The sequence below is a fragment of the Cibotium barometz genome, chromosome 18 (assembly GCF_041138505.1).
Source record: "Cibotium barometz isolate CiBa-2024 chromosome 18, ASM4113850v1, whole genome shotgun sequence".
NCBI classification, from domain to species: Eukaryota; Viridiplantae; Streptophyta; class Polypodiopsida; order Cyatheales; family Cibotiaceae; genus Cibotium; species Cibotium barometz.
In genome coordinates, this window is record NC_141063.1 from 29,291,691 (window position 1) to 29,315,710 (window position 24,020).

General features: G+C 46.4%; 1 protein-coding gene across 2 annotated transcripts in view; it reads right to left on the bottom strand.

The window, feature by feature from the left end:
• The window catches only part of LOC147629170 (choline transporter protein 1-like), a 130,632-nt gene that overhangs the window by 66,944 nt on the left and 39,668 nt on the right, over positions 1 to 24,020 (bottom strand). For both annotated transcript variants that reach the window (XM_086812425.1, XM_086812424.1), the window contains exons 2-3: positions 6,193 to 6,258; positions 5,572 to 5,624 (exon numbers count right to left, since the gene is read on the bottom strand). In XM_086812425.1, the coding sequence (XP_086668551.1) occupies positions 5,572 to 5,624; positions 6,193 to 6,258 (119 nt within the window). The remainder of the gene's footprint in view (positions 1 to 5,571; positions 5,625 to 6,192; positions 6,259 to 24,020) is intronic.

The window sequence follows — 24,020 nt, forward strand, 5'->3', positions numbered from 1 at the left end:
CCAGTAGCAAAGGGCGAAAGGAAGGGGGATGATATCCTACGTACTCATAAAAGCATTGGGCCGGCTTTAATCAAAAATTTATACCTTTTGATATTCAGAAAAAAAGCTGCATTGAACCTTATTGGGCAACTCTCTCTTTTTCTCCAAGCCTTGAACTTTCAAAGTTTTCAACCATTAAACCTTCCCTTAAATACCTTAATACCCCAATTCTGTAAAGTTTAACCCTTCAAAAATCAAACCATACAAACTACAGTCCTTTCTAAAGCTTTTTTTGTAAAAAATAAAGACCGTCTCCAATCATACCAAGCACATTCTAGTTTGAGGTTTCTTTTTTTCCACATAACAACACAAGGCAAGGCTGCTCCTCCTCCATGCATGAAACCGGAGTTTTCGTATCAACAAACCTTGTTTTCCTACTCAAACTCAAAACCTTCTTCTGAATCCAAGTAGCTTTCTAGACTTTTGAGATTTTTTTCTGTCAAAGCTCATTGATTTATTTCATTTAATTCATTTGAATTATTTAAATTGGTCGTTCAAAATTTCATAAATGCTCCAAATTAAAATACATCTTTTAAGCTTTTGATGAGGGTGAAAGGATATATTTTTCTCGCATCATGTGTATATTTTTTTCCATTTGTTCTAAGTGTTTGGTGGTGTGTGATGCATTACTTTTGTGTTTAATTGATTACCTCAAGGGTGTGATGGTGTGAGAGGCATTCCTGCATTAGTGATTACTGCACGGAGTTGTGTTGGTACATTAGTGTGATCATTTATAAATGTGCTTTGGATTTGGAACAGTTATTTAAATGAATTTAGTTAGATAAATTACCATTTTATGCGAGGGGTTTATTTGTTGATTTCCCTTGGGATCCATCTATTTCTGGATACTCGAAGCGGATGAAGTGGGCACAGATTGTACCTGTGGAGCCACCATTGCCGCACTGGCAGGCATGGAAGGTGAGAGTTGCACCACTGTTGAAGGAGGTATGGTCATGGGAGTCATGGCTGCGGAAGGTAGCACCTGGGTGGATGGGGTCAACTGTGTCGATGGCACACTCTCCCGAGGTCGTAAAAACCTAGCGATGGAGTGCTTGTACGGGACAGGATGGAGAGGCTGTCTACCCATGAGGGAGTGTGGTAGAGGAAACAATTAGGAAAAGGGGAATACAAGGAAGAGCAAGAGCTTGAGGCAGTGGCAAGGAGACTGAAAAAGAAAGTAGCTTAAGGAGAAAAGATGCGTGTATGGGCGGCGGGAAAAAGGGACTTTTTTTAGATTATTTTTTTTGCTTGTCAATATGGACCCTACAGATGTGGAGGAGCGGAACGTGGGCGAGTAGGGGATTGGAAGGAAGATAAAGAGGAGATGCAAGAGGGAGGCAAGTAGGAGGAGGGGGGTGGCAGGGATGCAAGGACGGTAGTGTGGATGTTGCATGCACGGAAGCCTTGCTGTACTGATGAACAGCCCTAAGCTTAATTAAGAACAAGATATTAATTTAAACAAGATTAAGACAGAGGAGAAAGAAGAAGAGAGATTGGTGTCAAGGTTTTCTTTGTATTATATGGTGCAAAAAAGTTGTTGAATGTATGTACAATATTAAGCCCTTGGTCAAGGGTGACCTTTGGCCCCTTCTACATGACTTCTATGCTTCTAGACTGATGAATGACTTGGATGAACTGAATGGAATGCTGAATGATGAGGGATGCTTATATGTATGTTGAGAGGAGCTGGTCGGCCAGCACATGTTGTCGGCGGCTAGCTGCTCGGACAAATATTATTGGATAAAATCCCAAAAAGCTGTGCTTCACTTGATGCCTTCCCCACACCTAACCGGGCTTCAACATGGTGCTGCCCCGCCTGCTGCTAGGGCTCCTGCTGGCTGCCGACAGGCTGTCTACAAGCAGCCAACAAGGGTCAATGCTATAAATGATGATGGTGTTGATGTTGCTGATGTTGATGGTTCTGCTGATGTTGATGATAGTGGTGCTGAAGCTGATGATGATGATGATCTGATATTGATGCTATTGATGCAAACTATGATGGTAATGAAGATGATGATGCTCTACATGCTGACTTAATCAAGGATTCCACTGTTCACGCTGAGGATTATGCCATGGCACAGGTGTGCATGTGACATCCCCTCTCCTACTAAACTTGATGACAAGATGGACGCTCTGTCATCCTTTAAACTTCTACTTCTGACTTTGAGACAGACTGATATTTTTGTCTGAACACCTTCCACGCCTAATCTCCACTTCCAAGTCTTGCTAAAGAACTGAACATCTATTCCACTGTTGTCCCCATGCCTACTTTTCCCTTACCCTTAACACAGCGGTGGGTCATCTGCCGGAACTAATCATGCCTGTTGCTAGGCCTTTGGAATTGATCTGAGAACTTAATGATGTACTGGTTATTCGTATATACCCTCAAGGAATGCTTCCTCTAGCTTCGCATATTGCAGACCACTCTATCTGCGACCATGTTGCATTCTTCTCTTGGGACTGTGCACGTTCCTTGGGACTATGCTTAGTGGGCTGAGCCTGAATGCTCTGATACCAATGTTGCATGCGCGGAAGCCTTGCTGTATTGATCCACAGCCCTAAGCTTGATTAAGAACAAGATACTAATTTAAACATGATTGAGACAAAGGAGAGAGAATAAGAGAGAGACTGGTGTCAGGGTTTTCTTTGTATTATATGGTGCAAAAAGGTTGTTGAATGTATGTACATGGGTGACCTCTGGCCCCTTCTACATGACTTCTATGCTTCTAGACTGATGAATGACTTGGATGAACTGAATGTAATGCTGAATGATGAGGTATGCCTATATATATGCTGAGAGGAGCTGGTCGGCCAGCACATGTTGCTGTCGGCTAGCTGCTTGGACAAATATTATTGGATAAATTTCCCAAAAAGCTGTGCCTCACTTGATGCCTTGCCCACACCTAACTGGTCTTCAACATGGTGCTGCCCCACCTGCTGCTAGGGCTCCTGTTGGCTGCCGACAGGCTGTCTACAGCAGCCAACAGGTGTCCCAAGCCTCCAATGCTCTAAATGATGATGGAGTTGATGTTGCTGATGTTGACGTTGATGATGGTGGTGCTGAAGCTGCTGATGATGATGATCTGATACTGATGCTTATGCTGATGCTAATGATGCTAACTCTAATGGTAATCAAGATGATGATGCTCTACATGTTCAGGGATTCCATTGTTCATGCTGAGGATTATGCCATGGCACAGGTGCACATGACAGTGGCTGGGCCAGGACATGTCAACTCGTGAACCGCAGTTTGTGAAGCAGTGGTGGCAACCTGGCGAGCAGCAAGTGGCGGGTGATAGGCAATAAGGGGTGGGGTGATAAGCAAGTGGAAGGAGGCCCAATTGTGGGATGCAAGCATGAAAGGTGGGAGGAGGCGAGTATGAAACCCAAACTGGGATACAGCACCTTGAAAAAGGATCTGGTAACCCAAAAAGGGCCCTTCCCAAGCTGGAACAAGCTACTTTGCCTGTTTCAAATAACGGGCTTGGTACACCAAGACCAATTGACCCTCCTCGAGCTACGGCTTCCGAAGATGGCGACATCCCATGCCTTTCGTCTGTTTTCTTCAGCCTCCACAGCGTAGGTGGCCACCAGTGCCAGGGTTTCATGCCATGCCTTTCGTCTGTTTTGTTTGGCCTCCACCACGTAGGTGGCCACTAATGCCAAGGTTTCATCTAAAAAGTTAGCAGAAGCACAATGGCATGGTGTCAAACATCCTCGCTGGACCAGACCCCGATGCTGCGGTGCGACCCATTGTTAAAATCAAAGGGCAAGACTGCTTCAAGGCCATGAACCAATTGAAATGGGATGCTAGGGTGGGCCACTAGATCTATGGGACCCACGAAATCAATGCCCCACAACTCAAATGGCAAGCATGCCAAGGAGATATAGAGAGGCCAGTTGGACTGACGGCTGGGTTTGGGCCCACACTATTGATACTGGTGTGCCCATACTGGCGCCTGGACTGGACGCTCTCCGTGGGAGAAAACTCATTGAAAGATGTTGATGTTGTCCAACCTGTTTAGCAGTCAATCATCAACCAATAAACCCTAATACCATCCTAGTTTGAAAAGCCTGTACTATCCAACAGGGGAATGAGAAGCTTCAGCAGCAGCTGTAAGGGCTGTTCGGCCCGGTCAAAACCATCAACCAGCAACCTGTAGCTAGACAACCAGCAGCATCACCTGTAGCATAACGACCAGCTCCGTTGCAACAGACCGGCAGCCTGTAAAGAAGCGATCAGCAACATGTGTGGCACCGGCAGAAGAGGTGATTCAGCCGACCAGCAGCCGTGTAGAGGAGCGATCAGCAGCACATGCAGCACCGGCACTAAAGGTGGTTCAACTGACCAGCAGCCCATGTAGAGGAGTGATCAGCAGCACGTGTAAAAGTCGACCTGCGTATGGAGCAGCCAAAAACCTCCACCTTCCTTCCAATCGCCTCTCCCCCCTTTCAGAAACTTTACTTCGTGCATGCCTTCGTTGAGTTTCTCCACCAACTTCCCAACACGTGGCTGGTCACCACATATGGATGAAACGCCCTCTCCACAAGCCTTGGTGGTGTGAGTGCCCACCGGGTTGGTTGGGCCCTGGGCACATTTTATTAAATGCCCACTCACTTACTCCCAATGTGAACCTGCCAAGGTTATAACACTACAAGGAAATTTTAATGAAATAAACAAAGGTTTCGGGCATACTTACCACCTGTTCACAGACCACAAAACACGTCAGAATACAAGGCACTCGCGCAGTTCACAGGTAGGCGTCCCAGGCCAGTGAACTAGACATTCATAGCAAGCAAACACACGAATACAGGTCACGCGAAAACAATGTCATGCATGCGAACATGTGCGCATGTGCACTTGATTTATGGACAAATCTCCCAGTCATGGAGCATGTACATCACTCGCATTTCCGGGCACAAAACTGGCACATTGGAAAGCGCAGAACTGGGACCTAGAACACTCGGATCCACACACTAGCCACATTTGGGTACGAGAAACTGGCCACATTTGGGCACGAGAAACTGGAAAACCATATAAATGGCCAAATGATGGCAACCCCCGCACCCCCCCCCCCCCCTCTTCCTTCTTCCCAAGCAGCAGAGAGTGCAACACTGCAAGGCCTTTATCAAGATCTAAGTGACAAAGACACGCATAACAAACTGCCTGTGTGGTTGTTGTAGCCCAGATGAAGAGAGGATCCACTTTTTATAGTTGTGCAATATATATCAAAAATGGAGATGCTCATCACCACCAATCTGACGTGCATAAATATGCACACACCCATACACATGAGCAAGGGCATGCACACACAACAAACATAAAGCCATGATGTGGGGATTTAACCCTGAGAGTGATCTGGATAAGTTACCACACCCTACTACTTTAGGTACAAAGTTTACAAGAGCAGTGACCACACTACACTGTCCTTCTCCTTGTTTGAAAGAGACTACACCCACAAGAAACAATCCCACCTAGTACAGTGCAGTATAATGGCACTAGTGCATACATTCAAAAGTATGATGTTGAACCTGTTTATATCTCCTTGTTTGAAAGAGACTACACCCACAAGCAACATTCCCACCTGGTACAATGCAGTGTAATGGCATTAGTGCATACATTCCCACCTGGTACAATGCAGTATATTGGCATTAGTGCATATATTCAAAAGCTTAATCAGCGTATTTTTCATAAAGGAAGGCAAAACATAAAACATTTGCATTTAGTTAGTCTTTCAAGGACAAAATTGTGGTGATAGATAAAATGTCACATGCACACGCACACACGTGTGTGTGTATGTAAGCATGAAAACATGTGTATGTATGTATGTCACATGCACACGCATACATGTGCATGTATGTATGTATGCATGAAAACGTGTACTCATTTATTCATGTATGTATGTATGCATGCATGCATGTATGTATTTACATATGTATGTACGTGCATACATATGTGTGTATGAGAGAAATGACACGGAGAAAGTTTGAAGGTATCAGTAGACATCTTATTTGGATTGTGATGGTGTTTCTTGCAAGCAAATGAAGGAAGCCTCACAACTGTTGATAACAATACAAAGGAACATACTATGAACAGCAATCCCAACAACTAACTCCATATGTACGACATCAATTCCATGATGATCAACTTACCAAGTAAGCCAAAAAAAGTGGCAAGCACAATACATCTGTGTAGCGTCTTTTCTCCTGAATTGTTGGCTGTTTGGACAATAAACAATTGGCAAGATATGGTGTCAGATGTCAAATATAATTCAATCAAATCTCCTATATGCCCCCTCCAACATGAGGAAAAAAACTAATAATGTTACTTAATAATTTGAAATATTCTGACCCTTAACGAAATATATGGCCATAAGTATGGTGAATCCACACCAAGAAGTTAACCGCCAAAAATATCAAGTTCTTGTAGCTCGGTTGGACCCACCATCCATTTCATTCCACATGGTACATAGGCATAATGATGTAAGAATTAAATTTAGAAGCTTCCGGCCAGAAGCTTGTGCAACCCAACCGCCACATTGTGAATCGTGATTCATAAAAGAATGGACTGTGTCAGAAATGCAGAAGCATGGAAGGAAAATTTGTTTCCAGCCTTGGGAGACTCAACATGGGGCAGACAAATCCATAATTCTTCAGCTGTCAAATATTGAGTCATCACCATTGGGTAGAAGATCTGCCACTTTGCCACTAGGCAACCCATGATTTGCTGTGAGTAGCTTTTTGATTTCAACCTTTGTGAACTGAGAGCATACTTCGGGCCAGAAGCCTAAAGATATGTTGATACTGTCAAAGTGCGCAGCGGAAAGCAAGGAAGGAGACAATGGCACAGAGAGAAGAGAGAAAAACAATCTGCATAACAATGAAGATGAAGTGTACATGTCTGCCCCTAGCGTGGGGTGGTCCCGGTAAGTGAGGGCGTGATGACAAACTCCCGTGAGGGAGGACTCGGCCCGTGAGGGCTCTCGTAAGTGAATAAGGGGAGAGAATCACTAGGCCATATATACCAGCCTACATACATGGCCGACCCCCTCAAGACAAACCGACCAGCATAAAATGGGAAAATAAGGGAGATCAAATGGGTGCCCAGCCCACAACCAAGGGCCAAGGAATGAGGGAAAAATAGGTGCTGCCCGGGAACAAACTGGGCGCCCCTGACACGACAAAATGGGCATACACCCAGGAGATGAATAATGCTAACACCCCCTCTCAGATCCTAGTTGTGGAACAAGTCTCCAAGGAGCTGGAAGAAAACCCAAACTGCATGACTGAGATGTCGATCATCTCCCGCATAACGCTAAGAAGCTGCCTCAACTTCGCCTGAGTCGATGCCCCACTCCAAGACATTGCGCCGTAAGCAAAATCCACAAGTGAACCTCCAACTGTCCACATCTCCAACCCAAATATGTGTCACACCTGACCACACAAAGTGGCCCCCTCTGGCACCTTGCAAACCTCTCAAACCCCCTCTGAATCAACAGGGGTCCCCATGCAGTTTCTGTGGTCCTCAGTCCAAAGGCCCGTCAAACTAAGCACCAACCACTGCAAACCTCTTGTCTCAACATCAACCCTGGTACTCGAACCTTCTGCTCCCAAGCCATACCTGCTCCTAAGTCTGGTCTTCCTGAGCACCATCCAAAGCCTCTGATCCTCTATTGATCCTTGCTCCGGCTCACATGGACATCTAGTTCCGCCGCAGAAAATTAAGCTCTTGTAGGTGTATTAACCAAACCGTCCACCTCTTCAGCTGACAACTTACACCCTGCCATCTCTGCAGAACCTGTATCCAAAGTCTGCCTTTACGGTGATGGAACTACTGCTCACACACCCCATGAGTCACCCAACCACCTGGCATCAATGAAAGCTCTTTGGTGTTAACAAAGACACCCCCCGGCTGACGAGCTCCCAACCAACCCGTCACCGTGTCGAAGAAATCAACCATCACAGCACCCCGATGCACCAACTGCAGTGAAAAACTGCTCCAGCATCCCAAGAAATCTCAGAGGCATCTACCTGCACACCCACATCAATCTCTGGTAAACCTGTACTCTCAAGAAACTGTTCAAGACCCTACGGGATGGGCTGCCTTTCTGGCATGAAGTAGGGTGGGTGGGGCATGGGCCACGAGGGTACCTGCCTGTACCCTCGCCGGAGGATCCCCACAGCGCCCCGCCTCCTCCATCCCCGTGTAGGACAACAGCCACCTCTGAGTGCAGCCTCCAAATACACTGCAAGGCTGAGCAGCCCTGCCGAATCAGGTCCAAAAACGCAGCCTGAGCAACCGCCCGTTGAATGGGAGAAGAGATTAGGGTTAGAGATTCATGTGGGAGACATACACAGAGAAGCAAGGGAGAGAGAGAGAGTTGTGGGGATAGTCAACTCATGATGTGTGAGTGTGTGACTCCCCTATCACACATGTATATTGCACTAGTACACATAGTGCACTTAGTACATTAAAAGTACTAAGTGTACTATGTACTATAACTTATGGGCTTGTACACACTATAAGGGTGGGCATTATGCCTTTACCCCAACAACCTCCCACTTAAAGGCAAAGTGCCCTTAAGTAAAGGAAAAGAAAAATCAGCATGTACATGATAATATACAAGGCCATATCAACGCTGAAACTGGCCTCATCCAATGCCCATCAAGTGTCTGCAATGAGCAAACCGCTCCGGAGGCAAACTCTTTGTCAACAGATGTCATCCGTATGAATCTTTACAAGCTGAATTTGCTTGTTCTCTGTCACCTCTCTGATGAAGTGATACTTCACATCCACATGCTTCGTCTTTGCATGAAAGACAGGGTTCTTTGCCAACTGGATGGCACTCTGACTGTCACAATGCAACAATGGAATATCCCCTGTATAACCCAAATCAACCACTAACCGAGATAGCCATAATGCCTCCTTGCAAGCCTCTCCTCGGCCTCTGTAGTAGATAAGGCAGTGCAGTTCTGCATCCTGGATATCCATGACACAGCACCTCCTGTGAATGTAAATACATAACCGGTAGTAGACTTCCGGTTATCTGGATGACCGGCATAATCCGAATCCGTGTAACCATGCACTAATGCATCCTGTTGCCAAGGTTGGCCATGTATCTAGAAACCACTCCCACTGCAAATGCAATGTCCGGCCTAGTAGCAACCATGGCATACATGAGACTGCCACAAGCTGAAGCATACGGAATCTTGGCCATATCAGCCCTGTCACTATCCGACTGTGGGCTGTCCATAGCACTGAGTTTCACATATGGAGGCAAAGGAGTACTAGTCTTCTTCCCCCCGTCCATATTGAACCTCTGCAAGACTTTGCCAATGTATTCCTTCTGAGACAAATACAACACATGCTGATTTCTGTCCCGAAGTATCCGCATACCCAAAATGTGATTTGCATCACCCAAATCCTTCATATCAAAGGTTTGATGCAGCCTCTGCTTCAAGGTATCCATCTCCTTACGAGATTTCCCGGCAATCAACATATCATCAACATACAAGATGAGGATCAATAGACTGCCATCCAAAGCTTTCTTGGTGTACAAGCAGTGATCTATGTCACTTCTCCTGAATTTCTCGGTTTTCATGAATGTATCAAATTTATGATACCATTTCCTTGGTGCCTGTTTGAGCCCATAAAGACTATTTTTCAGCTTGCATACAAGCTTCTCCTTTCCACTTACTGCATAACCCTCTGGCTGTTGCATATATATCTCCTCATGGAGATCACCGTGAAGAAAAGCAGTCTTCACATCCATCTGAATCAAGTCCAGATCATCATGAGCAACCAAAGCTAACACAGCTCTAAGTGCGGTCATTTTGACCACTGGAGAGAAGATCTCATCAAAGTCCACACCATATTCCTGCTTGAAGCCCTTAGCCACTAACCTGGCTTTGTATCTTGGCTTTGCATCTGGTGCAACTTTGAGCCTGTAAACCCACTTGCATGGCAAAACCTTCTTGCCTGCAGGTAAATGCACCAACTTCCATGTTCCATTTTTGTGCAGAGAATCCATCTCTGACTTCATGGCACGCTCCCAAAGAGCTTTGTCTGCCCTCTGTAAAGCCTCCTTATAACATGAGGGCTCCCCACAGTCAGTAAGCATCAAGTAGTCAACCCCTGGAACAAACCTGTCAGGGGCTCTGGAGGATCTAGTGGACCTCCGTACCCAATGACCATCATTTGCAGGTTGCTGTCCAGCCTGCATATCACCCATTGGTGGCTTCTGTTCCATGCCATAAGGCTGAAAAATCATGCCCGGTATCTCCTCTAACTGTGGTATATCCATAGGGATATCTTCTGCCATCTCTGGCTGTCCATTTGGACCATTTTCAGCACCATTTAAGGGCTGGTTTTCCTGCTGTAATGGCTGATTTACAGCCCTTGGTTGTTGTCCATGATGTCCATCATCATCAAAGATGACTCTGCCAGGCTCCTGTTGCCTTGCAGGCTCCTTATATATGCATGTTTCATCAAAAATGACATCATTGCTGCGTATAATCTTTCTATTCACGGGATCCCAAAGTCTATACCCCATTTCACCTTTGTCACCATATCCTAGGAATATGCATTTGTGAGACTTAGGATCAAGTTTGCTGTGCATTTCCCTGCGTATGTGCACGTACGCAACGCAACCAAACACTTTCAAGTGCTTGTATGACGGAGGCTTCCCTGTCCATACTTCCTCTGGCACTTTACCACCAAGCCTCGTGTTAGGTGACCTGTTTATAAGGTGAACGGCTATCATAACAACTTCAGCCCAAAAACCATGAGGTAATGCAGCATGTGACAACATAGAACGGACCTTCTCCTGTATGGTCCTGTTCATCCTCTCTGCTGTCCCATTTTGTGGAGGATCATAAGGAGTAGAGAGCTCCCTCTTGATGCCTTTAGCATCACAAAAGTCCTGAAACTGTTTGGACATATACTCTCCACCATTGTCGGAACGCAAAGCCTTCAGTGTTTTGCCAGTTTGATTCTCAACAAGAGCAACAAACTTCTGAAACACTAAGAATGTATCACTCTTCAAACGAAGAGGATAAACCCACACCTTGCGTGTGGCATCATCAATAAAAGACACAATATTTTGCCCCTCCCAAAGAAAGCTGAGGCATCTCACATACATCTGTATACACAAGCTCTAACTGAGCATCTTTCTGTCCAAGAGCTTTCTTGTGGGGGCACTGCAGTTGCCTGCCATATATACAATGCTCACAAAACTGAAAACTTGAAAACTTTAGAGAAGGCAAGTAACCCAAACGAGACAATTGCTCCATTCCTTTGACACTCATGTGTCCCAACCGGCTATGCCACATAGAGATTTCCGGCAGCTCGGTTGCATTTACATTAGCATGGTGACAAACACTTGCATGAATGCATGAAATAAAGAGTGTCCACCTTAGAGCCTCTGGCAACAACCAGTGAGCCCTTACTAATTTTCCACTTTCCACGACCAAATGTGGTAACATAATCAGCATCATCAAGCTGTCCAGTAGAAAGCAGATTCTTCTTGATCTCAGGCACATGCCTGACATCATGGAGCATGAGCTGTGAGCCATCTGAAAACACAAGCCTCACATCACCTCTGCCAAGAATCTTGCATGCATGGTTATCACCCAAATAAACCACTCCTTCATTGCCAGCAGTATACCTGACAAACAAGTCTCTGCAACCTGTGACATGAAAGGAGGCACCTGAATCAATGATCCATGAGTGCATACCATGACCACCTGTAAGAAGTGAATGGGCATCAAGTGAAGACGTAAATAGGACCTCATCCTCACTGTCACCTGCATGTGACACATTGATTTCTTCAATCTTGACTCCACTTTTGCCCTTTGGCTTTACATCTTTGGCTTCATCTTTGTCTTTGTCTTTGCCTTTTCCCTTTTCTTTTTGATCATTTTTCAATTTGTAGCATTGCTTTTTAATGTGTCCCTTCTTGCCACAATAATGGCATTCCAAATCCTTTTTGGAGCGAGACTTGCTCCTTCCCCTTTCTTGGCTTTTACCCCTTTGCTGGGATCTCCCACGTGCATTCATTGCATTGGACTTTCCAACAGAGTTGTTTTTCCTGTTCATCTCTTCTTGAAGAAGAGCACCCTCAACATCTGCATATGACAGCATAGCATGCGAATTGCTAGTGGCTGTCCTGAATGTGTCCCAACTCTCTGGCAAAGTGCATAACAGAAAAGTGGCTTTGAACTCATCGTCCATTGCCAACTTTTGATTAATGACCTGGCTGACAATACCATTAAACTCATTTAAATGGGCTGTCATAGACGCTCCTTCCTTCATCTGAAGACCTATGAGTTTCTTCAACCAATACACTTTGCTTGAGGCACTTTGCTGGGCATACAAGTCCTGCAATCTCTGCCACATTCCCCAAGCTGTCTTCTCTTCACGAATGCTGAAAAGTAAAGAGTCTGACACAGACAACATGATAGTAGATCTTGCCAGCTCATCCATATCTTCCCACTCTTCAGCAGTAAGAGAAGCGGGCATTACACCCCTTTCTTTGATAGGCTTGTGCTGCTTCTTCTGGAGCAACACATTATAGCACTGGGTTTGCCAAATATCATAGTTATGTGAGCCTTCAAGCTTCTTGATGTGAAGCAATGAAGAGCTCTCACCTATGGTTGACATAGCAATATGCAACCTGTCAATGCCTGACTCCCTGTAAAATGTGCAAACACTGCACCAAAAGCACACAAAGTGCTCACAGTTGTTCTCCCAAGCTTTATCTCCCACTGCGGAAGCACGAATGCAACTTTTCTCCCATTGTATGTGATGAAATCAGCAAAATCTGGTTGCTGCAGATTTTGGACAGCACCTTAAATGTGCTCTGTTCCCCTTCCAAAGTATTGTACAGCAGTACTAAGTGCTCACCTGTGATGTACCAAACCTGTACTGGCAAGTACAGCAGCTGAAATCGAGCCTTTTCCTCACTCAAATCAGTGTACAGCCATGCCAAAACTTGCACAAAGCTGTGCCAAATCTGTACCAGCAGGTACAGTAGCAATAAATGCTCTCTTGGCTGTCCAAATGAGTGAAAATCAGACTTTTACAGTCCCGAACACTGCATACAACAGTCCCGAACAGAAATTGGGCAAAAGCCCCTTGACTGCAAGCTGATTTCTGAGGATTCAAGGCATAAATGTCTTGCCTGCTGCTTTGCCGAGCTCAACAAGCATAAAATCTTGAAAAGCCCCTTGATTTAAGATCAATTGCTGATCATACATGGTACATTGACGCACATGAAGGCATCCAGAGTCTTTGCGATGCTTCCCCCTGGCCACATATACATCCAATACATGAAAGCCCCTTGATTTACAGGCACATTGAGTGCTTGTCGGGCATCAACACGTTGCCCAAAGCATCAACTGAGAGTGCCTGCATGCAAATCAACCAAATCGGCACAAAAGCCCCTTGATTTGCACTGCAATTTGCTGCAATTTTGCCCGAATGTGCGATATCTCACATCATACAGCATGTATGAGTGCTTAATTGCACAATTACATCAAAAGCCCCAAATTTCGACATTCAATTTCCTGCAAATTGATCCTTATTGTGACCAATTTCTTGCAAATTGATCCTGATTGTGACCAATGTCACCCAATTTTGCCAATTTTGCTCAGAAATTGAGCAATTCGGCACCTGTACCTACTCGATTGATGATTGTACCTGCTCAATTGCAAGTCCCAAAAAAAAATTTGAAGCAAGATACCTTGTAATTTCTGAATTTTGTTGCAGGAAAGGGGGGTGTGCTGAATTTGGTGCTGCTCTGCAGAAATCTGATGCTGTTGGAGGGCTCTTCAGGCGTGCTGCAGAATTCGTGGAGACACAAGCTGTTGGTGATGTTTGCTGTAGCTGTAGCTGATGCTCAGATGGCTGGCTGCCACCACCAAAGGAGATCCTTCAAGCGTGCACGAAAGAAGTCGGATGCAACAGCCATCAGGCTGCTCATCAACCCTGACAAGTAGGACTGGGCAGACCTCGAAATCACAAAACTTCAGGCGATACACATAGCAACGGAAAGTATTCTCGTCTGTGCGTTCTATTCGTTCTGCATCCAACACCGAATACTGGCTCGCAGACAATCTCATGTACTCAGCCAAAGTAAGAGTGTTGCAGTACCGAGAGGACGCTGGGCCTCTTCAATCAGGAGCCTCTTCTCTGTGCCGCCCGTTTGTTGACGCCTTGTGGCTGCATCAGAGGCCAGTTACGTGTCCACGCTCGACACCAGTGGAGCGAAGCGACATAGGCCGCCTGGTGACGATGAGGCGGGCCTTGGCAGTCTGCACCTTCGAAGAGCCGTGTAGCGCTGGCGCCGCCCAACGTATGATTCAACGCAGAAATACACCGCTGCACTCCTTCTTCGCTCGCCTGCCTACTACGACCTTCTACGCCATCGCTCCCAGCTGCCTTCGCCGCCTTCCTAGTAGCTTTACGCTTTATGTGGCCAGGCGCCTTGCTGCAAGCCTACGACTGGCTGTTGGCTGTCTACACACTGTGCGCTGCTACTCTTGCACTGCCTGCCACACTTGTTGCATAGCTCAGCAGCCAGGAGAGAAATCAGCGCCTGTATGGTTTTGCAGCGACTCTACCCAACAGATGCGATTGAAATTCAGTCCGCAATTGCTCTTGCCTTTGCCTGTGCTCTAATACCAGTTGAATGGGAGAAGAGATTAGGGTTAGAGATTCATGTGGAAGACATACACAGAGAAGCAAGGGAGAGAGAGAGAGAGTTGTGGGGATAAGTCAACTCATGATGTGTGAGTGTGTGACTCCCCTATCACACATGTATATTGCACTAGTACACATAGTGCACTTAGTACATTAAAAGTACTAAGTGTACTATGTACTATAACTTATGGGCTTGTACACACTATAAGGGTGGGCATTATGCCTTTACCCCAACACTTCTACACGCGAACAGTAGCACCAAAAACGTAGATCTTCTCCTCCTCCATCCTCCAGCAGAAAACGCCACGATCAGCTCCAGAAAAACGCCAGAACTTGGAGCTCTGATACCATGTCAAAGTGTGCACTGGAAAGCAAGCAACGAGACAATGGCACAGAGAGAAGAGAGAAAAACAATCTGCATAACAATGAAGATGAAGTGTACATGTCTGCCCCTAGCGTGGGGTGGTCCCCGTAAGTGAGGGCGTGATGACAAACTCCCGTGAGGGAGGACTCGGCCCGTGAGGGCTCTCGTAAGTGAATAAGGGGAGAGAATCACTGGGCCATAAATACCAGCCTACATACATGGCCGACCCCCTCAAGACAAACTCACCAGCATAAAATGGGAAAATAAGGGAGATCAAATGGTTGCCCAGCCCACAACCAAGGGCCAAGGAATGAGGGAAAAATAGGTGCTGCCCGGGAACAAACTGGGCGCCCCTGACACGACAAAATGGGCATACACCCAGGAGATGAATAATGCTAACAGAAACATAGGTGTTACATCCCGACAAGCCTAGGGTTAGGGCTAGGGATGTGGACTAACCTAGGTTAGGGTTAGGGCTGTGAGGGCAAGAGGACGAAAGGACCAGACGTACGAGAGCTCAGAGCAAAACAGCACATCATGAAATTGGTGAGTGAGTGTATATATGATGGTGAGTGAAAATATGTACAAGAGCCCTCTATTGTGAGGATACTATGAGTAGAAGACCAGTGCAAAAGCAAAGATGATGTCGGAGCAAACGCACGGTCGGTGACGAAGGCTCGCGTCGATGTGAGGCAAAGGCACTCCGTGAGGTGGTCGGTGTCAAAGGCTTGTGTCGGTGGATGCAGAGGCACTCCGTGAGCAACGAAAGCTGAAGTGATGATGATGCAGACTCTGGTGACAAGGGTGATGCGGTACTTGAATGGTGATGAAGAGCAGAGAGGGTTGCCATCCCCGAGTGGTGCAGGCTCTGGTGACAAGGGTGCTGCACTTGAGGAGAGAGTGGGCTGCTGTCCCAAGATATGTACTGATGATAAAAACGCTGCAGAGAGGGCTGTTGTCCCATGAACAGAACATAAAAGCGCTAATGTGCTCTGTGTAGCAGAGAGGGCTGTTGTCCCATGAACTGAGGATAAAACGATGGTATGCTCTATTGTGCTACATTTCTTCATCATTTCTTTTCTACAGTTTACTTCGGGACAGCAGCCCACTCTGTGCTCATCATCTCACACCACTCGGGATGGCAGCTCTCTCTGCTCCTTTCCATCCCTCAAGTATTGGAGCACCCTTGTCACCAGAGCTTGCACCACTTGCACCACTTGGGACGGCAGCCCTCTCTGCTCCTCACCACCAGCAGAGAGGGTTGCTGTCCCATGAGCTGATGTGAAACGATGATATGCTCTACTGTAGCACAGAGGGCTGCTGTCCCATGAACTGATATGAAACGCTGATGTGCTTGGACTGACAGGCGAGGATGATGAAGCAAATGCAGTGCAGGCGTCGGCAGCGGCAGCGGCAGCAGATCATGTGGTATCTGATGTGTCAATGAAGTGGTACAAACTGCAGAATGAAGAGGCAATGCTATATATAGTCAAGGGGGGCTGCTGGTCAGCCAAGTCAGGGGGGCTGTCGGCTAGCAGCAAGACCCAAAAACATGAAATAAAGCCTAATAAAATCCAGAAAATCCCCCTTTTTAGGGCTGGATAACTACCATTTTCACACCCCCCCCTCTCGGGCCAAAAAGGGGGACCATGAGAGGAGATGAGAAAAAATGAAGGATGCCAGGGTCCCATACTGACACTCTGGCAGAAGGAATATATCCCCCTCTGGAGACTGTTAGATATGGGCCCAGGGCGCAACCGCACCAGAGGACAAGATATGCCAGCTCTGTCACATAGAGCCGGACACAGAGGATCATTACATATGCCGATGCCCTGTATACTATGAGATTCGGCGGAGGTTCCATTGCCTCTTCTGAGCTAGGTTCGGACCACTTTCCAAGATCATGGACTTCCCAGATCAGAGATGCCTGGACTTTTTCTTCTAGAGCTCCGCAGACACAAGGAGTCCTTATTAGTTGTAAATGGTCGAGGACCAACACAGAGAGCTCTCACCGACTTCTTCCATACCAACACTCCGAGGGCCGATCCACCCACCATACCCGGACCACAGGCTAGTGCAGGAGCTCGGCCGAGAGGTGTGACACTCGACAAAGCCACTGAGTTATGCAGAGCTTGACGCTCCAAACCCCATGGCCCTCACCCACGGCCACGCCACCGTAGGAGGATCCGGGCCATCATCTCCCATCATCACAGGACCTTCTCGCGCCGGCTCAATTTTACCACCTTGAGCACCATGTCACACCAACCCATGAGGGATGTATTAGGGTGATATAAGTGCTCTCTGCTCATGTACCTAGATCAGATTTTATAGTTCTAGATTTTTGTTATCTTTCTTTATTACTATTTTGTACCCAGGATGATGTAACTCATGGATATGATGTAACCTTTTGGTCTCATGGGTCATTTTGGCCTTTTGAAGACGTTAATACAACTTTCTTTCTTTTTGGAAGCAACGTTTGATAAGATCAGAGAGGGCGATCGTGAAGGCAAAGGTGGTGAAGATGAGTAGATGTACATGGGTTGATTGTCTCCCAAAGTAAGATCTTGAATGGGGCTCTCCTCTAAGTAAGAAGTCCCATTCCCTGTGGTCTAGATCAAAGTTTAGAGAATCAACTTCTGGTGAGAAAAATTGGTCCTCCGGGAGTGCGGGTAGACAATCCATGTTGTGTGCTCTCAAGGTCTTGAATACCTTTGCTCACGATAGCTCTGATACCATGTGAGGGAAAAAGGACAAAAGGACCAGATGTACGAGAGATCAAAGCAAAACAACACAGCATGAAATGGGTGAGTGAGTGCATATATGATGGTGACTGAAAATATGTACAAGAGCCCTCTAATGTGAGGATACTCTGAGTAGAAGACCAGTGCTAAGCAAAGACGATGTCAGAGCAGAAGCACGGTCAATGACGAAGGCTCGCGTCAATGTGAGGCAAAGGCACTCCGTGAGGTGGTCGGTGTCGAAGGCTCGCATCAGTTGTAACATGCAATGGAATTATGCGTAATGAAGGATCCTGTAACACAAGTCTCACACCGCCTTCTTTATCCTAAGTTTTGCGAGTCTTTAGCAATCCACCTTTAGCACTTCAAACTTTAAGAGATTAGAGACAGAGGGATAGATCTGTACACCTTATTGGGTCCCAATTTACCCACTGAAGGGCCCCCTCCTATTGCTAGGAGCATTTGCTTTATTATCTTTTAAGTGAATGAATGAGGACTGACTTTGGACTGTAGATAAGCCAAATGCAAGACCTTTGAAAGACCAAGAGTCGGGCTGAACTATACATGGCTGTAGAAGCACCAATGATGACCGATCTCAAGCCTATGCACTCTTCCAATGGAATATAGGAAGGCTGCAAATCTGAGGCTGAGAGAAAGGGCTGATTGGGACCATTCTAGGTTGTGAATGTATGCTGAAAATGAATGTATGAATGTGCTTTACCTTCAACAAGAGGGTTGTAGCAAAACGATGATATGTATGGATGCTGAATTCTACATGAAGGCTGAAAACGCAGGTTCTATAGCGCTTCCTTCCTTGCCTGAATATGGGCTGATGCGTTTGCTGAAGTGTCACGACCCTGTGTTTTTCTCTGGACAGTATGCAGGTGTGCACGGGGACATGGTGGACAATGTGAATGGCATCAGTTTGGGGTTAAAAAGGAAACCCATGTGTGGACAATCCCAAGTGTGAAGGGGACAAAGAGAATTTAAAATTTAAAAGGTTTTATAACCTTGGGTGGCCCAAAAGCTAATTTGGGAGGCTACCCTACTTTTGGAGGACATGCCTTTCTCTCTTATGCTTTTTGGGAGGCGGCAGCTGCATCTTCAGGCGTGTGCTTTTTCTCTATTGGAGGGATTGGCTAAAGCTACACACGCAGGAGCTTTTACTCTCTCTCTCTCTAGGGCGACTTGTGGGCTACAACGCTTTGACATGCTTTTTCGAAAGGAGACTGGCGGGCTGGTTGGTGGGCTGCAGCATAGGGAGGTGTGCTTTTTCTCTTGGACGGTTGGTCAATAGGCCGCACAGGACTGAAGCGCTCTCGAAGAAGAAGAAGAAGAAGAAGAAGAAGAAGAAGAAGAGATCTCCAAGGAGATCACAAAGGATATGGAGGGAAAACTCGAAGCCAAGCAGTCAGGATGGGTTGAGGTGGTGAAGAAGAACATCCATAAAGAAGTGAGGGAGGAGACTCAAAGGGAAGAACACCAAATCATTCATGCCACCATTGAGGAGGAGAAGATGAGGCATGCCCGCCGCCTCAACATTCGAGTCACAGGTATAGCCGAGACACCCGACTCCACTCCCGAGAAAGATGGGCAGCTTCTATGCATGAAGCTCGGCTATCGGGAAGAGGACCCTCTCACCTTCACCAAAGCATGGAGAGCCGGGAAAGACTCAACACGCAAGCAAGCCCTCATCCTACAGTTTGCAGGAGAGACATTAGCACTTCATTATTCAGCCATTGTTGTTGGTTGTATGCACCTACGGGCAGGCAAAGATCCACCGCATCTACATCTACAGAGGAGCTGCGTTTTCTGCTGTGGACCTGCGTTTTCTGCTGTGGACCTGCGTTTTCAAATCTCAGCCCCGTATTTCGGTGCTACAACAGGGTTTTAACCCAGGGGAGTCATTTCTTACGTCTTCTTTTGGTTCCCATCCTCCCATCCCTTCTTCTCCTTTCTTTTCTCTTGGCTACACTTAGTTTTAGAGGAGTAGTTTGCTGATTTTCTGATCAGCTTTGTTGAAGAGGAGGATTTTGCTGCATTATCAAAGATATGGCTTCTAGTCATAGTCATTCTTCCCACTCGGGGATTCTCTTTTCTTCTCCCCTCTCCCAAGCCCCAAATTCACAGGCAGCTTCTTCCCAGCTTCCTGTTTCTCTACCTTATTCCCAAATTCCTGCCTCTTTTCCTTCCATATTCCCCACCACCACCACTTCTCTTTTTTCTCCCCTTCCACAAACCCTCATCCTAACCCCTTCCCATGTGCCATCCTATTCACCCCCTCAAGTGAGTGATTCCATGAAGCTGACTGCTACCAACTACCATACTTGGCCGTTTTATACGCAATTGCTTCTTGAAGGAGCAGGTGTGTGGCCCTCTATCACCACTCCTCACTTGGTGGATCCCGCGTTTCGTGAAGTTTTGGATGCACGGGCCCGTCTCATCATCATCCATTGTATGACACCATCGATCCAGGCACAATTCATATCTTCTCTCGAAGTGATGCCAGTCAGATGTGGAATGAGATTCAGAGGAGGTTCGCGAGAGTATCTTCCGTGAAGATTGCTAAGTTGGAGGCGGATCTTGAGAAGATTACCATCAATGACTCAGATAATATCATTGATAAGATTGGGGAATTCACAAGGATCAAGAGGCAGCTTGAGGAGTATGGGAGCTCGATCAATAACCCGATCCATAAACTGCTTGGTAAGCTGCCATCATCCTTTGACTCTTTCAAAGATCACATCTACTTCCGTGAGCCTCTACCCTCTTTTGAGGAAGTTGTGACTTACTTACATGACAAATGTTTATTGAGAGGCAAAGGGAAGACAGATTCTGCCTTTGTTGCCCAAAGTAAGGGCAAGTCCAAAGGAGGCAAAGGAGGCAGCAACAACAAAAGCGAGAAGGGCAAAAGCAAGGATTCTAAGGAATCCAAAGGTTCCAAAGAGGAGGAGTGTGCCTATTGTGGCAAGACTGGCCATACGGAGGCTCGGTGTTTTGCAAAGCGTAATGATTCCAAAGCCGCCAAAGCCAAGTACAAAGCCAAGGACACCTCCAAAGATGCTGACAAAGATTCCAAGGACAAAGGCAAGGATAAGGTTCCAGAGGAGGGCAATGTCAAAGTGGCATACATGGTAGTTACAGATTCTCCCATTTCTTCACAGGATTCCTTCCTTGTGGTCACAGAGATCACTTCTGATGCAGAGGTGAGTGCCACACATGAAGAAATTGAGTGGATTGGTGATAGCGGCGCTTCGGCACATATGACCAAACATTCCCACATTATGGAGGATTACAAGCCACTTTCTTCTTCTGTATGCATTGGAGATTACTCCTCCTTACCTGTCCATGGAGTTGGTAACATTTCTTTTGGTTCCTCTGCTACTTTACATGATGTTTTACATGTGCCACGTATTTCGAAGAATTTGTTTTCAGTGACCATGGCTGCTCGCAGGGACTTGGCATTTATTTCGATGATGAGGTGATTGATCGGAGGACTCTTACGGTTGTGGCTAATGGTGTTCATGATAAAGGCCTCTACAAGATCACCAACTTCTCTTCTCAGATTTCTTCCTCAGAATCTCATCTTCATCAGCTTTTCTCTCCCTCCCATGCCTTAGTTTCTATTGCAGATACTTCTTTGTGGCATTCACGTTTTGGTCATGTGCCTATTGCCGCTCTGCAAAAGCTTCATTCCAAGCAACTTGTTAGTGGACTTCCAAAGTTGAGAGCTCTCCCACACATTTGTTCCTCTTGCATGATGGGGAAACATCACAAGGAGTCCTTTCCAGAAGAGGCTACACATAGAGCTACTTGGAGACTTGAGTTGATCCATCCAGACTTGGCTGGCCCTATGGAGGTTGAGTCCCTTGGCGGGGCCCGTTATTATATGCTCTTGGTGGATGACTTCACATGGAAGGTATGGGTGTGTTTCTTGGCACACAAATTTGATGCATTTGCCAATTTTAGGTCTTGGCTTCCAATGGTTGAGAACCAATCTCAAAGCAAAGTTTCATTCTTACGAACTGACAATGGTGGTGAGTTTGTACCTTTTGATGAGTTTCTTACTTCTAAAGGCATCCCAGCGGCAGACGACTGTTCCTTATACTCCTTAGCAAAATGGAGTAGTGGAGCGGAAGAACCGAACAGTGAAGGAGATGGCTCGATCCCTCTTGCAATTTGCGAGTCTTCGTCCCTCTTTCTGGGGTGAAGCTGTGGCTACCTCAGTTTATCTCATCAATCGCTCTCTCACAAAGGCGGTCGATGGGAAGACACCAGAGGAGGCGTTTTCTGGACATAAGCCCTCCGTCTCACACTTACGAGTTTTCGGTTGTGTTGCGTTTGTACATGTGCCAGGTCAAAAGAGGACTACACTTTCCCCGAAGTCGAAGAGGATGATCTTTACGGGATATAGTTCGAAGTCGAAAGGATACCGCTTTTGGGATCCTGCGTTGGAGGACATCATCATATCTCGTGATGCTCGCTTTGATGAGACCCTCTTTGGATTTGATTCCTCTTCACCCATGCAGTTTTCTGAGGATATTGATCCATTTCCGCCCGATATCGGTGAATTTTCTTTGCTCCCATCAGGCACTTCATCACCCCCTGTGCCTCCGGTGGCGATTCAGCCCGCTGTTGCTACTGTTTCAGCCCCTGTTTCTGCTGTTTCCAGCCCCATACAGAGTGCTGGACCGTCTTCCGGCTTCTCAGCCAATCCGGACAGAGCCTCTACATCATCTCCCACACGCTCGGACGTCCCTTCTTCATCCCCGGCTGCCCCGGATGCGGCGTCCATATTACAAATGCGGATACTTCCTCTTCCACATTTGTGAGGAGGGCTGGTCCACCCCATTGGGTCCAACAATTACTTCAAGATTCTGGCCTTTCTGACAATCAGTTGCATGACTAGGTCTCTACTTCTTCATCCGGTCTGAGGAGATCTTATCGGGTTCCCACTCCCACAGTGAATTATGCTCTTATGAGTACTTTGTAGACGATTGATGAGCCCGAATCTCCAGAGGCGGCCCTTGCCCAACCACAGTGGCGAGACAGGCTATGGAAGCCGAGATGTCCTCTATTGAGAGGAATCATACATGGGATTTAGTACCACGGCCTTTACATGATACATCGACGAGTCATCGGTGTCAAATGGATCTTCAAAGTCAAGTTTCATGCAGATGGTACATTGGATAAGTACAAGGCCCGTCTTGTTGCTCGTGGATATGCTCAAAAGGCCGGCGAGGACTTTGATGAGACATTTGCTCCTACAGCCAGGTTTACTTCCATTCGTATTGTTTTGGCTCTGGCTGCTCGTTTCAAATGGCCTATGTTCCAGATGGATGTTAAATCTGCCTTTCTGAACAGTGATTTAGAGGAGGAAGTTTATGTGGAGCAACCTCCTGGTTTTGTGATTCAAGGACATGAGGACCATGTTTACTTGTTGAAGAAAGCTCTTTATGGTCTCAAACAAGCACCTCGTGCTTGGTATCAAAAGATTGATGCTTTCTTGTTATCTCTTGGTTTTGAGAGGTCATATGCAGATCCAAACCTCTATGTGCTTCTTTCTGATGGGGATATATGCATCATTGTGCTTTATGTTGATGACCTCATTCTTGCAGGCTCACAAATTGAGTTGGTCACTCAGGTTCAATCTCACATTTGAGATGACGGACCTTGGCTTACTTCATTATTTTCTTGGTCTGGAAGTTTGGCAGAGAAATGATTGCATCTTCATTTCCCAGGAGAAGTATGTGAAGAAGTTGCTTGCAACTTATGGTTTGACAGATTGCTCTCCTCTCTCTTGTCCTATGGATCCCAATGCGAAATTGTCAAAGGAGGATGATACACCTTTGGTGGACAGAGTACCGGCAGTTAGTTGGCTCCTTGCTTTATCTTGTCAACACCCGACCGGATCTCTCTTATGCTATGAGCGTACTCAGCCAGTTCTCTTTAGCAGCTCGGAGATCTCATTGGCAGGCAGCTTTGAGAGTGCTTCGGTATCTTCGTGGCACATCAGATTATGGCATCACTTATTCTGGTAGTTCTTCTTTGGTGGGCTTTACGGATGCTGATTGGGCTGGTTGCATTGATACTCAGAGATCTACTACGGGATATTGTTTCATGGTTGGTAGAGGATTGGTCTCTTGGAAATCTCAGAAGCAGAGGACTGTTTGTTGCT